This window comes from Haemaphysalis longicornis, unplaced genomic scaffold (assembly GCF_048455015.1).
Source record: "Haemaphysalis longicornis isolate Haplotype H1 unplaced genomic scaffold, Haemaphysalis longicornis Haplotype H1 scaffold_13, whole genome shotgun sequence".
Taxonomy (NCBI): Eukaryota; Metazoa; Arthropoda; class Arachnida; order Ixodida; family Ixodidae; genus Haemaphysalis; species Haemaphysalis longicornis.
Genome location: NW_027526233.1, coordinates 89794485 through 89808403, shown reverse-complemented (window position 1 = coordinate 89808403; position 13919 = coordinate 89794485). Strand labels below are relative to the sequence as shown.

Below are 13919 nucleotides of genomic sequence, written 5' to 3'. Positions count from 1 at the left end.
CCTCTGGTGCCCAAAACTTCATTATTTTGCTGAAGCGTGTGAGAAGTTTTTAATGATCTAAAAGGGCTTCCGACATAACAAATATGAAGTCGGAAAAATATTTGGTTCATTCGGACGGACACTGGGACACACTGGCCACTCGGAAACACTGGGTACTGGCTGCCCTTATATCACTTGAAGAGTAAACCTACCTTGAACCCCATGATTTATGGTTCAAGTGAAGACAGTAACGTAAGGTTGGTACTGCTATCATCTGTATTAACAACGTAACTGCACAATTTCGGTTACCTGTACCTAGCCCATTGAGCCATCCGGGCTCCGTGTAAGTTGACACGCGTTAACAATATTTTTTAGCCCACGAAAGTACGTGCCCCCCTCTCTTTAATTTTTGAAGGTCCAGGATTCTTTGTATCGCGATAGATGGTGTTGAATATCGAAAACCCCAAAAAGTGCGATACAAAAAAAATATTGTTTGAATTGGTGCTCCTGAGCAACACTGGACATCAAAGGGGTGAATAGCGCGTCACCAGCGGTACCTTTACAAAGTTTTGTCTCACGAAGTACGCACGCTAGAAGAAAACGGATTGCAGTTCTAAGCTATTCTCTGGCTTTCGGATAACTAAAGAAATTTGGAAAAAATCCAACAAATACGCATGCCCCCGCATGTTCGTTCTCTCGTGGAATCACCCTATCCAAGACACCGCAAAACGGCATCTTCGGACACACTTCTGCTGCTGAAATGCTGTTACGCACGTTATCTTTGATTCACATTCAGACCTTCTTGGCTTAGCTGCTCGGCAGCTAAGCCAAGAGTGAATGGGAGGGTAAGAGCTAACTGACTAAAACGCATAACTATGAAAATGTTGGCGCCCATGAACCGTCTGAGGGTAAACAAATGTCACGTAATGCGAACTAAGCAACGATCATGGCGGCGGCACGGATAAATAGGAAAAACGAGTGCCGATACCCTGCACCCTTATCTAGTGACACTAGGCGATCGCAAGTGACAAGCCCCCCGAGACGACGGGAAATATTTCATGCCCTCTATCACCATTCGTAGTGGTTTACAACAGCTTTGCTGGACATCACTTTCGCAGTGCTGCATCGCCATCAATTGTAAGCAACAGACGAGCAGAGGGTGGCTGTCTGTCTTGCGCCAGGGCGATTAAAAACCGTTGCTTCTAGCCTTTCTGTTTCAGTTGACCTCCAGGCTTCCTAAATCATTGATCGTGAAGGCAGGAACTTCATTTCAAAACGCTTTCTGGTCATCTTTGTAACGCTTTCGAGTCGTACCTGTTTAGACTCCAAGGCTGATGTCATCTGAAAATTTTCAAAATAAACTGGAGCGAACTGAGATGCTTTCCACAAGTTTTATATCTCCAATGTATAGAAGGACGGATTAGGCTACTGAGACACTAGCACCCTAGGGTTTGAAATCGTTGGAAACTGGGAGACAACGCAACGCCTAAATTACTTTTTCTTTCCACATTATGCCAGCTACAATAGAAATAGATAAAAGAATTTACGCACACCCGCTAGGTACGCTCAGCAGCCGAATACACCATGTCGCGGCAGTTCCCCCTTTCTGTGCTAGCACGGACGTCTTTCAGACGCTTTGATTATGCTACAAAAGCATCTAAGAATTATCCGCTAAATATGATTGAGAGCTCTGTTTTTTACAAGTTTGAAAGTTCTCCTAATGGTTATTCAAGTCAAGTCAAGTCAAGTTAAATCAATGTTCATTTCCACATAGCCATGCTATGTTGAGGGGCACAGACAAAAAGCCGTTTTTTTTTTCTTTACGTTTCTTTTTATAGGGCTTGACAAAGGTCTGTGCCCCGTATACAGTTATGAACAGCAATGAACAAGTGACTGCACCCACCGCGGCGGCTCAGTGGCTAAGGCGCTTCGCTGCTGAGCACGAGGACGCGGGTTAGATTCCCGGCCACGGCGGATGCTTTTCTGATGTAGGCGAAAAGCAAAGACGGCCGTTCCTACCAGATTTCGGTGCCCGTTAAAAATCGCCAGGGGGTCGAAATTAATCCGGAGCCATCCACTGGGGCGCGCCTCATCGCCTGCATTGCGTCGGCGCGTTAATTCCTACAATCAATCAACACGTGACTGCGGTTTTTCGAAGTAGCTGAAAATGCCAATGTCTGTATTTGTTGTATGTATGTCTTGGTCCCTGCTCTGTAATAACCCTCAAGTCCTCAAGTGAGGGTTGTCAGTATAAATAAATAAATAAATAAATAAACTCGTGCCTGTTTGATAGATGTCTTTCCCCGTCATAAACGGAGTTCTAAAGCGCGTCTCTCATTTTTGTAACACGAGTTCGAAGACTAGCCAAAAATACCATCGCACTTGTGATGAATATTTCAGAGTAAAGTACTAAACTTTAAAAAATCACTCTCGTCTGTCACTTCATAGCCTCCTACGGAGTATGGTTACAGAAAACAGCTTTAGCTGTTATTTTGCCGGGAACATTCGGAAACAAATTATATGACAGGTAGCCGCTAAGACGACTCTAACATTACGTACCGCAGAACGGCTTGTCGTCATTCTTCACAGACTCGAAGGGACTACATTTTTCGTAATCTTTTGTGAGAAAATGGTTTTCAACGGGTATTTTGCATTTTTTACCGTAAAAATAAAAAAAGAGCCCATTTATTGTAAAGAAGGAAGACTTCCAGTACAAGTTATGTACCGACGTTTTTCCCTAAACAAAGTGATTTTTTTGTGCTGCGTAATGTTGACATGTATGAAGCACAGAATCAGATTCAGTTCTTTGAGAAGGTATTACTAGTATAAACTCCTGCTTTCAGAACTTTTTAAGGTTTTGTCCGGGTGGCTGTATCGAGAGACGGAGAAACAGGGATGAAAAGTATCGGGCTCAAAAGCTCCGGCAAGGTTCAATAATTTTGAAAGCAAAGCTTTCTACCCTACCAGCCAACGGTTCTTTCGCACCGTTCGGGACAACAAACTCTCAACGCGGCGGAGGCTTTGAGGGGGTCACTTACAGAGGCTAATTTGCCCAGCGTTCCCCGTGCGGAAGTGTCTGCTCACCGGTGGCGGAGTCGGCGGTACCTCTTTGTCGTCTGCCTTAGCGCGGTTGTTTTGGGCCTGTTTTGGCGCAGCTTCGCGCGTGTTGCGCGCTGCCTTCACATGGCTTGATTAACTTGTTCGACAGCACCTCCAGGGTAACCCCCACCCGATGGAATGAAATCATCGTACGGCAGATACGTTAAGGATTGGTTTGCAGGGCGGGAAAACAAAACGTGCAAACCACATACAGACATCTGGAGACCACAGAAACGCTACCTTTTGCGCACTGCTTGCCACGAATGGGACGCTGTTTTCTAAGTTGGTGATTACCCACTCAGTTGTGTTTTAAGAGGTATTACAAAAAGCGAAATTAACAACAGGTTCTGATCAATAGGAATTATAAAATTTTCCCTCAGCTTTCTCGCAATTCTCAAACAAACGTACTAAACAAAATAGTTTAAGTCGGTATAAATGGGAATCACTGAGATCACATGCCGATTTGTTTCGGTGTTTGCGCTTGTGTCGCGTGGTGGTTTAGACCGAAGTTAGCACATCAGGATGGCTAGCTTCCGCTGTCTCAACCTTCGAGAAACGCTCCTCTCCGTTTTCTCCCTCCCCACTCACGGCCGGGCTACACCGGCGGCGTCCGCCGCTCTAGCCCGGCCGTTGCCGACACGGCTGCTGGGTTCGGGACGCCTCCCTCGCGAATTCCAGGTAACGGCTGGCAGATTCGCTGGTTTCACTCTTTGTACAGCCACGTGTGTGAATTCAAGTGACGTCGCATGGGCAATTGTGGGTGTCGCTTACAGCTTTGCTTTCCAACCACCTTCACAGCCTGGGTCGGAGCCAATGTTTTTAGCAAGACCTGCGTAAACGAAAGACGTCTGCAGAGAGGATTAATATTTCTTAACGCTCTTTTGCAAATAAAACGCACGTTACCACCTCCCAACGACCTACACTAAACTACATCCACTGCAGAAACTCTGGCCCTGGTATTTGTTTTTCTTGGAGAGCTTTTCAGTTTGATCATATGCAAATGTCGTTTCAAATCGCGCGCCATCAGCCGCAAAGGGTTCGCACAACACCCGACAGATGGCGACGAGTGTACTGGCCAGTAGGAAGACGCGTTGAAACATCCCCCTCGCGAGGGGCACAATCAAATGCGGAGCATTTCCGGGGGCGCACGACGTTAAGTAGTTTGCGTTACGTTAATGCTGTTGCACTTGTGGCAACTGCTGACGAGTTGCTGCTCGTCAGCAGTAATTTGAATGAGTCAAGGATATAAGGCGCGTCCGTAGCCTCCAATTCTGTGTTGGCTTTGTGGCGCAGTGGTTAGAGCACATTGTACGTTGCGTTCCGCCCGCAGGGTCGTGGGATCGAAACCTGGCGCCGGATAGTATTTCTTTTTTTTTATATAGTAGGGAGGGGTGCGGTGCGGACTACGGACGCCAACGCGGGTGACATCGTGAGTTACTGAAATGCTCTGCATTTAAAAGATAATTTTATGCTTACTTTAAAAACATCTTTCAACACACACGCGGTGTTTTGAGTGCTTTACTAGAAAGAAGAATGTGTATAGGGTTTTTCGTTGGCAAACATAAAAAACGCGGTAGAAACGATGTTTTAACCTCAGAATACAAAAAAGGCAGGTGTTAGAGCTCCGCGCCAGTGGCACGAGCTCCAACTCCATACAGCCCCAACGGATGGCACGCTAGCTGAGCGGACGCGGCAAAATACAACTCCGCAAACCTCCAGTGAGTGGACAAAATTGGGAGGAAAACAGGGTGAGAGAAGGGTGGATGGAGGTTTTGGGGCAGTGGTGGCAGAAAAGCATCGCTTTTAGACAATATTTGCAGCGAACTGAGCAGATAGGCGGCCAATGTATTGCATGCAAATGCTTATTAATGCGCGCAGCACCTGTAATGCCATGTTTTACACTGTCGGCTCCCCTGAGAGGAAGCTACAAGTTGCCACCAGCTCGAAACAAATGCATAACCCCATCCCACTCGCCTTCACCTTATATTCACCACCCAAGAACCTTCCTTGTGTACTTGCTGTCGGAAGCCTAGCACCCTCTGCCATATAATATGGGCGTCCCAACGAACCCCATATTTTCCCCCACTTCTGAACTTAAAGCAGTGGAGGGCTTCCCTGCATACGCAGTTCAACTTGCTCACCAGAGCAAGGACGGCCAGTCGAAGTCTACGAATCTCGGACTAGGCATGCCTTTCACGGGGCCGATATCATTAACCTCTGTTCGATGTGTAAAAAAAACTCATACTCTCTTTCTCTTAATTTTTGGCTACGCCTATACATCATAAACCAGTGTATTTAGGTCAGTATTCAAGGCGTTTTCGGGCTCTTAGTGGTCAATGCCGAATTTGGCGTCCTATAGAGGGGCCGTACGTTTGCACCCAATCTGTGTACACGCGAAGTTTTCTGACACTACTTTATACCACAATCTCGCTCTTATGTTTTGCATCAGCCGATAAACACACAAATTTGTGAGCAATCACGAAGATAATCCCTTTCGTCTACGATAGCTGCGAGTTTTTTGTCTAATGGCATTGTCACTACCCCTGTGTAACAGTAATTGTGGCAGGTTAGTGACGTTCTTATATGTCACTTATGGTGAGATTGCATTCACAGGCCGCATCACGCGCACCGAAACCAAAGTGATGGAAGGGGCGATGTTTGCGATATTATACTTGGCGGAGCGAAAACTCTGATGTAGCGCTCAAACGCCCCCAATAAAAACGCCAAAAGCGACATTGTGGCATGCTTCACATGCGGAGAAGTGTTCAGAGGTCCTTGAACTTGACTCCGTGCCGCCCATAGCTATTGATGTGGGAACTTCGGCTCTGATTACTCAAGCAACCGAACACGAAAAACCGCCACATAGGCACCCTTGTCTATTTCCCTTTATATAACGTGTCACCGGCGTTATTACACATACATTAGGCGAATGTGGTGCTTTGCCGTTTTCGGCATGGTAACTTCTTGCCTGCTCATCAATGGAATTAAAACCTACCAAATGCCTAGAGGCAAACAATGCCGCATGAACACCAAGTTTTCCACAGCTTTAGTTTTGGGAATAATTTCCCAATGACTTAAAATTATATCCGTCCCTAACATGCGTTTAAAAAGCTTCTGTAGCTGCAACCTTGTTAGTTGCAGCTACAGCTGATAGCCTTGTTTTGCTATCTTACTTTTCGCGTGCTATCGTTAAGTTTTCATGTGTCTTTGTTTACTTTTTGTTATTTACAAATTGATTATACTACATATTGTAATAGCTTAGGCTATATTTTTAATGCATATACACACTGTACTGCCTACTTCATACTACCTACTCATTTTCAGGTCTGTTGCCCCACTTGCTGCTTCCTTGCAATCATTTTATGTACCACAATCGGAGGTCCTCTTAGAGTCTCTTAAATGTGGGACAATCGTCAGTATACTAATATGTTTCTATTGCTTTTATGTAATAAACATTCATTTTACGCGAAAGAATTAAAAGTTATCCTCCACTAATTTTGGTCAAAGGAGGGAGACTAACCCACAGTGGATGTAGTAAGTGCAACTGAACGTGTTTGTAAATTTGTGCACAGAGTAATTTTTGCAATGAGCCTTGAGGCTTCTTTATGAGTTACATAGTGTAGTGTTATTTAGATTGTAATTATGGTCCAGGCGGGTGTGTTAGAATTACTAACCTCTTAGTATTTTTTGGAAAAGTGGGTTTTAATTTTCTTTGAGTTGGGCCGATGGGCTCTATAATACAAATAATACGTGTGTCCACTTGTAGTATAATTGTATTTCGGAAAATGTTGTTAGAAGGCGCATTAATAAAACTTCAATGCTGTAGAGATGCCTAGGTACACACTGAATGACTCACGTTGAGATATTAATAATTTATTGGTTGCTTTTCGCTGGGATTTCGCTCCAAATATTATAACGGCCTGTTGTGAGACATTCGCAACCAATAAAAAGAGCGATAATGCTTCGTTGGAAAATCAGTGCCGGTGACTGCAGCTATGTTATATACACGTCAATTGCATTGGACAAGTTGATTTCTCTATAAGCTCTTCCAAGAAAAGGTAAGACACGCCTGTTACCTGTAGCATGTAAATCCTTTCTCCTAAATAGGTCAGGGGTTTGCTGGTTACCACTGCACACAATTGGCGCACTGTGATGATCGTCTTCCTGAATGAGTGCTTACTGCAATAATTTTCTAGAGATCAATAACTTATCGAACAGTAGGCCTACAATGTGCCTAACATGCTCGTAATATTTAAGATGTTAGGCCACAATGTATTGTGTTGTTATACCTTTCCTAAGAGTGTTTGCAGCATTTTCTCTGCCTCAATGTGCTTTTGCATGACCTTTCAAGATGTTGCAAGAAATGGAACTCCTGGCCAGACTTTCGCACCCTAACATAGTAGCCTACAAGCAAGCATGGGTTGAAGAAGCAAAGGCATCCCCGTCATGCGGCGCGGATTTCTCGTCCAGGTGCGTGTCCAGTCACGTAGCCCATAATGACTCTGTACGGAGCTTCTACTTGCCTTCTTGGCAATTCAATCTTTTCGTAATGTACGTTGACAGTCTCATCATCGTAATAGGATATAGGCGCATGGATCTCTACCACATACAATGTGTGCTTCGTATTAAGCCTAATAACTAAAGAGGTTACACGCTCATCAATGCTGTGAAATTCTACAGCATTCTCTGGTATAACCCAATGAACCAGAAACTCCACACCTAATAATGCCCGCGATAACGAAAATATCACGAGTAGGAAGCTCCACAAATATCTTCCCAACCCTTCTTACCCGGCTTAACCCTGCTATATCTCATCAAATATTGGATAAGTAATGTAAAAGAACAGATAAACTATAAACTTGTTTCGCTCGAAAGAGTTCGAGGATGAAATGTACAAATAAACAATTCCCATTAATGGCCTACCCAGACCCAGAGATTCTTAGCACCTCGGGCCTTATTGCTTGCCTTCCCGCCGCCTTGGGTAGGGGCCATGCAGCTGCTCTGGACGAACGGCCGATAGTGCGATTGTATAATCATTGGAAAGATTTTGGCAAATGTACTCAACCAGAGTTGCCGAATCCTTGTCTGGTGAGGAAACGCAGTTTTCTGCCCCAGGGAGCCTCACCCGGAACAGTTGAGCCTATCATGTACAACCTCCTGTGGTATCGAGCGACGTCGTGACCGGACCGCGCAACATTTTGGGCCTGGGAATGTAATAGAGGGCGGTTGCTGAGCATTGGTATGATCAGAAATTGTACACACTCCATTGATGCACAGAAGCTGTTACGTCTACAAAGCACCACTTTGTATTGACTGAACGGTTATCGAGCAGATTGGAGGTACAGTCTTTCCCCCTATCACTCTTTGATTGCATGATCATTACATACAATGCTCTAGAGGCGTAGCATGGAAGGTGCCTGCGCTGTGACCCGACTGCGGAGACCGGCAAAGGCATACATATGTGCCTTTTCCCCGATACATGGGCGTAAACGTGCAATATGTATTTTGTACCGTAAATGAGGAAAACGGCGTTTTGTAGCCGCTCCTTCTCACACCAAAGCGCGCAAAGGGAGTGGCGAGGCTACCCCTCCGTTTCTATGCTCCACGGCACTTTTCCCTATACATGTGCAAGAACGTAGAATATGTATTTCCCACTTGTAAGGGAGGAGGAACGGCGTTGTGTGGCGGGTTCATGGAACAAGGTGCGATGGGATGCCACCTATACTCCATTAGTGTGTGACAGCATGCTAATTCTTGGAACCGCCAAATACACTGGTCGAAGTAGGGCTACTTCTAAGAGCAAGGGGTGAGAAGCCTGGTCGCATCACCAGAACTTTCGAGGTGTAGGCATTACATCTTTTTAGGCGTGTTTTTTTTCTCAGTCTGTGTGTTTTACAGTTTAACCAGCGCCGGAATTCTTACCTAAGAGTTTTAACCTCTTTTTTCTGCCCATAAATTTGGATTTCTTTGCGTCGTTCTCCTCCGCACTTTCTTGTTGCTTGCAGCCGACTCACACTTCTACTCCCCTTTCTCTGCTTGGAACAGCGCTGGTTTTTCCATTGCCGTTGACTATAGCCCTTGTTTTAACGGCACGTCGTCTTGCTAATTCAACCTCTACCAGCACACACTGAGCTTCGTTCCGAGCTTCTTTGTAGTGCACGCTGACCTACATCCTGAGCACAGCCCCGGCCACACCACAACTAGCGCGGAGAGCATCCAACCCTTCAAAATTTTAAACCGGAACACTGGCGACCAAAACAAAAATACGTTTGCCTAGAGGAAATAGCAAAACTCCGCAAGCTACGCAGTAGAAATAACGTTTGGGCATTACGCGGCAATCTAAAATTGCAGGGTGAGCGATCATTTAAGGTTCTCTCTCACCGTGCAACACTCGTCGTTTTGCAATAAGGTGATATCGCATGATCACCACTAATATTGTCCCCTGCGTAGGTATACCGGGGAATTTTTGAGGCGGCAACTCGTGAAAAGTGATTGAAATTTACAAACGACAACGAGTCACAGTAGAACACAAGCCTGAACTTCAGCCTCACAACTACGATTACAAAAGGCAAATAACAGCAAAGTATATCGAACGTTCGATGAAGCGATGGCGTAGAGGTAGAACACCCGCCTCGCGTGCAGAAGGACCGTGGCTCGAATCCCGGTGCCGGACAATTCCCACTGGATTAAAAAAAAATCCGCGTATTGATGGAATTGCACAAAGGGGCTTGGGGTGCGGCCTGACCCCGGCGACCATTGCCGGCAATGTACTCCCTCACCAGAGCAGGATTGGCCACCCTGGTGTAGTAACGGCCACAACCTCCCATGAATACGCCAATTAACCCTCGGCCCTCAGTCCCCAGCGGCTGTGAAGCAGCTGACCACGGCGGCGGTCAGACCTGTGACGCAGCAGAGGGTGCTAAGAATCCCTGGATCCGGACAGGCCGCCAATGGAATCTGAACCTGGCAACGTTTAACGCGCGAACCTTATCTAGTGAAGCAAGTCTCGATGTGTTGTACGAGGAATTAGAGGGCATTAAATGGGATGTCATAGGGCTGAGCGAGGTTAGGAGGGCAGGTGAAGCCTTTACGGTGCTGAAAAATGGACACGTCCTATGTTACCATGGTCTAGAGGACAGAAGAGAACTGGGGGTGGGATTTCTAGTCAATAAAAGCATAGCTGGCAACATAGACGAATTCTATAGCATTAACGAAAGGGCAGCAGGTCTTGTAATTAAGCTCAATAAGAGGCACAAGCTCAAGGTGGTGCAGGGCTACGCGCCCACATCCAGCCACGACGACCAAGTAGTGGAACGCTTCTATGAAGATGTGGAATCGGCAATGGCTAAAGTAAAAACACGGTATACCGTAGTTATGAGGGACTTCAATGCTAAAGTAGGCAATAATCAGGCTGGAGACAAGGCAGTTGGGAAATAAGGTCTGGGCTGTAGAAATAGCAGGGAGGTCCTACTAGTTGAGTTTGCAGAACGGAATAACCTACGCATAATGAATACCTTCTCCTGTAAACGGGAGAGTCGGAAGTGGACCTGGAGGAGCCCGAATGGGGAGCACAAAAACGAAATAGACTTCATATTATGCGATAACCCTGGCGTCGTGCAGGATGTGGAAGTGCTCGGACGGGTAAGGTGTAGTGAGCACCGTATGGTAAGATCTCCAATTAGGCAAGATTTGAGGAGGGACCGCAACAAGCTAGTACGAAAGAAGCCAATAAATGAGCTAACAGTAAGACACAAAGTAGAAGAATTCAGGATCGCGCTGCAGAACCGATATTCCGCCCTTAACGAAGAAGCCGAGCCTACGACAAAGGAAGCCAGCGACAACCTTACACGCAATATCACGGAGTGTGCAGTAGAAGTCGGGGGCACTATGGCTAGACAGGATACTGGTAAACTTTCACAAAAGACGAAAGATCTAATCAGGAAACGGCAAACCATGAGAATCTCTACCACAGCTGACAGAATAGAACTAGCCGAGCTCTCGAAGTTAATCAATAAGCGCAAGACAGCTGACATACGGAAGTATAATATGGAGAGGTTCGAATACGCTGTATAGAACGGAGGTAGCCTGAAAACAGTAAAGAGACGTCTTGGCGTGGGGGAAAATCAGATATATGCACTTAAGGATAAGCAAGGCAATGTCATCACAAATAGGGATAAAATAGTCACAGTGACCGAGGAGCTCTATAGGGATCTGCACAGTAGCCGGGACATACAGGATAATGCCGAACGAGACAGTAGCTCAGAGGAGATAGACATCCCACCAGTAACGACCGAAGAAGTAAGGAAGGCTTTGAAAGAAATGGAAGGGGGCAAAGCACCTGGTGAGGATCAGATAACAGCAGACCTCTTAAAGGATGGCGGAGAAGTTGTACTTGAAAAAAAATCGAGCCAATCCACCCCGTGAATGTGGTTGGAAAGCAAAGCTGTAAACGGCACCCATAACGATTACCCATGCGACGTCACTTAAATTCACTCACATGGCTCTACAAATAGCAAAAACAGAGAGAAGTGAAATTCACTTAACCACACTATTTATTACTTCAAAGAGATATTCTTGTTAAGGTTAAATCAATGCATGAAGCATGAACGGTGTTTGGTTGAGTTGTATTGGTGAAGCACAACAGTGGAAACTTTTTTATAAAATTTAAGTAAGCTCCGACCCGGTGTTAGACGATCTGTCTTCTCCGTCTCTGCGCCGCGGACGGAAGCGACGAAATTTGCGGCATAGAAGGAGGAGGAGGAAAAATACTTCTGTTCAGATTTCTGAACGGCCCAGAGTGCAGCCCTGGGGAGTGATTCCTTCTTCTGTGGGGCCCATATGCAGTCCGCGCGGCCTGTGTTCTGTCCACCCACTGAAGCTGGGTAGTTAGAGATGGCCTGGACAGACGCATCTCCCATTGCTCTTGTTGGGTAGTTGACGGAAAGGGAGGAGGGTGCTCAAGGCTAAAGTCGCACACCCTAATTACGGGGCGGAGTGTTCCTACTTAAGAGCAAAATTTACGTTCAGCGTCGTAGCGATTCGGATACATTAAATGAAGACGCGTAGGCTGTGGGAAGGAGCCTGGGTTGTATGAGCCGTAGGGTAGTTTGTTGTTCCCTGGAAAGGTCAGGGTAAGGCGAAGGTACGGTCTGTCTCAGAAGGCGATAATGCTGGGTTATCTCCCTGAATGTGACAAGCGGGTGACTGTCCTAGTGCAGCTCCATAGCACAGGAGGTAAAAGCGCAGGCTTGTTGGGTGGGCGTATTTATTGCCCTCCATTGAAGCGTGAGGGGTGTCCAGATGAGCTGAATGGAACTGTTTGGGGAGTTTTTTTAGCACGCACAGTGCAGGTCAGGACACCCAACCCTACTGGTAATTCCAGTAGGCTTGCTGGGAATCGATGACTACCCTCCGAACCCCTGGTTGAGTGAGAGCCAAGGTGATAGCTGCCTCTTCTGCTGCCGTCATTTCTTGGGTCCTAAGCGAGGTACACGCAAGGAAGTTGGTTCTGGAGGTAGCCACGATAATGGCGCATTGCTGCCCTCGATTTTTGGAGTCGTCTGAGTAGATACCTGCATGATCCCCACCGAGGATGGTGTTCAGCACTTTAGCCCGTGCTTTTCGGTGACCCTCGCCATGTGAGGGGCTCATATTTCTAAGCAAAGGGAGCATCTTTAGTTTTAGTCGCCAAGAGTCTGGGAGTACGTCAAGCGGAGTGACATTCTGGGCTGCCCAGCCAATCTAGTGAAGCATGCGGTTACCCATCGCAGTTCTGAGTCGGACCTTCTGTTAGAAAGATGGCCTTCTATCAGCTCTTCCACCGTGTTGCGGAGCCCCGCGCTAAGCAGCCTCTGTGTGGACGCTCTCATGAGAAGACCAATGGCCTGCTCGGCTGCCTTTTTATTCATTATATAAAGCGTCTCCATGTCTTCCTTGTCGAGAAGAAGAGCAGGCGTTGACGTAAGTAACTCTCGAGAAGACAAAAGCTTCAATTAATCGAAAGGTACCGGATTCCTTTAGGCCACGCTTCTTGGTGGCAACTCGCCTGATCATGTGTATGATTGGATTAATGCTGTTTTTGAGGCGCTGCAAGCAGACGTAGGCCCAGGATCTTGCCCAGGTATAGGCCCATGATCTTGATGCTGGGGCTTGGAGTGATTGCCTGGCCATCAAGGAGTATTTGAATGTATTCCTTGCTTTGGCGTGAGGGCGGATGGCAGGGAGCTGGGATTGTTTACGTGAACACTGGAGGCCACAGGCTTTAGCACATTGGCGTACTAGTAGTGAGATGCCATGCATTGGTGTGAGCTTACTTTAATTTTTGTAACTCTTAGCACATGCGAAAGGTGCGCAGAGGGCCGCTAGACGGGCGTGAGTGGTCGCGTGACGCTTTCACGTGGCATTCAGCGAGAACACAGGGGGTAAGCCCGTAGATGTGCTTGGTGAGTACACCACCTATCTTCCCACTCTTCGCGTGGGCTCGTAGCTAAATCGGTAAGACAACGGGCTCTCTCTTTGCTAGTCTACTAGTTCCAGGTTCGATTCGCGGCGGTGCCGGTAAATTCTTTTATTTGTTCGCTGGAGTTTTCGGGTGACACCAACGGTCGCGAAAGAACCCTTGGGGGGTAGAGGTAAAAAGCTTTGCTTTAAAACTAGCAAACCTGTACACGCAATGCCTAATGACTGCAATGGTGCCGGAATCTTGGAAGAACGGGAGCATCATCCTAATCCATAAGAAAGGCGACATGAAGGACAAGAAAAATTACAGGACGATCAGCTTACTGTCAGTCGTCTACAAGGTATTTACCAAGGTAATCGCTAACCGAATCTCTGCAACCTTA

General features: G+C 46.6%; 1 protein-coding gene across 3 annotated transcripts in view; it reads left to right on the top strand.

Moving 5' to 3' along the window:
- Nucleotides 1–13919, top strand: part of LOC144164386 (eukaryotic translation initiation factor 2-alpha kinase 1-like) — a 357352-nt gene that overhangs the window by 249749 nt on the left and 93684 nt on the right. For all 3 annotated transcript variants that reach the window (XM_077694911.1, XM_077694912.1, XM_077694910.1), the window contains one exon: nt 7430–7548. In XM_077694911.1, the coding sequence (XP_077551037.1) occupies nt 7430–7548 (119 nt within the window). The remainder of the gene's footprint in view (nt 1–7429; nt 7549–13919) is intronic.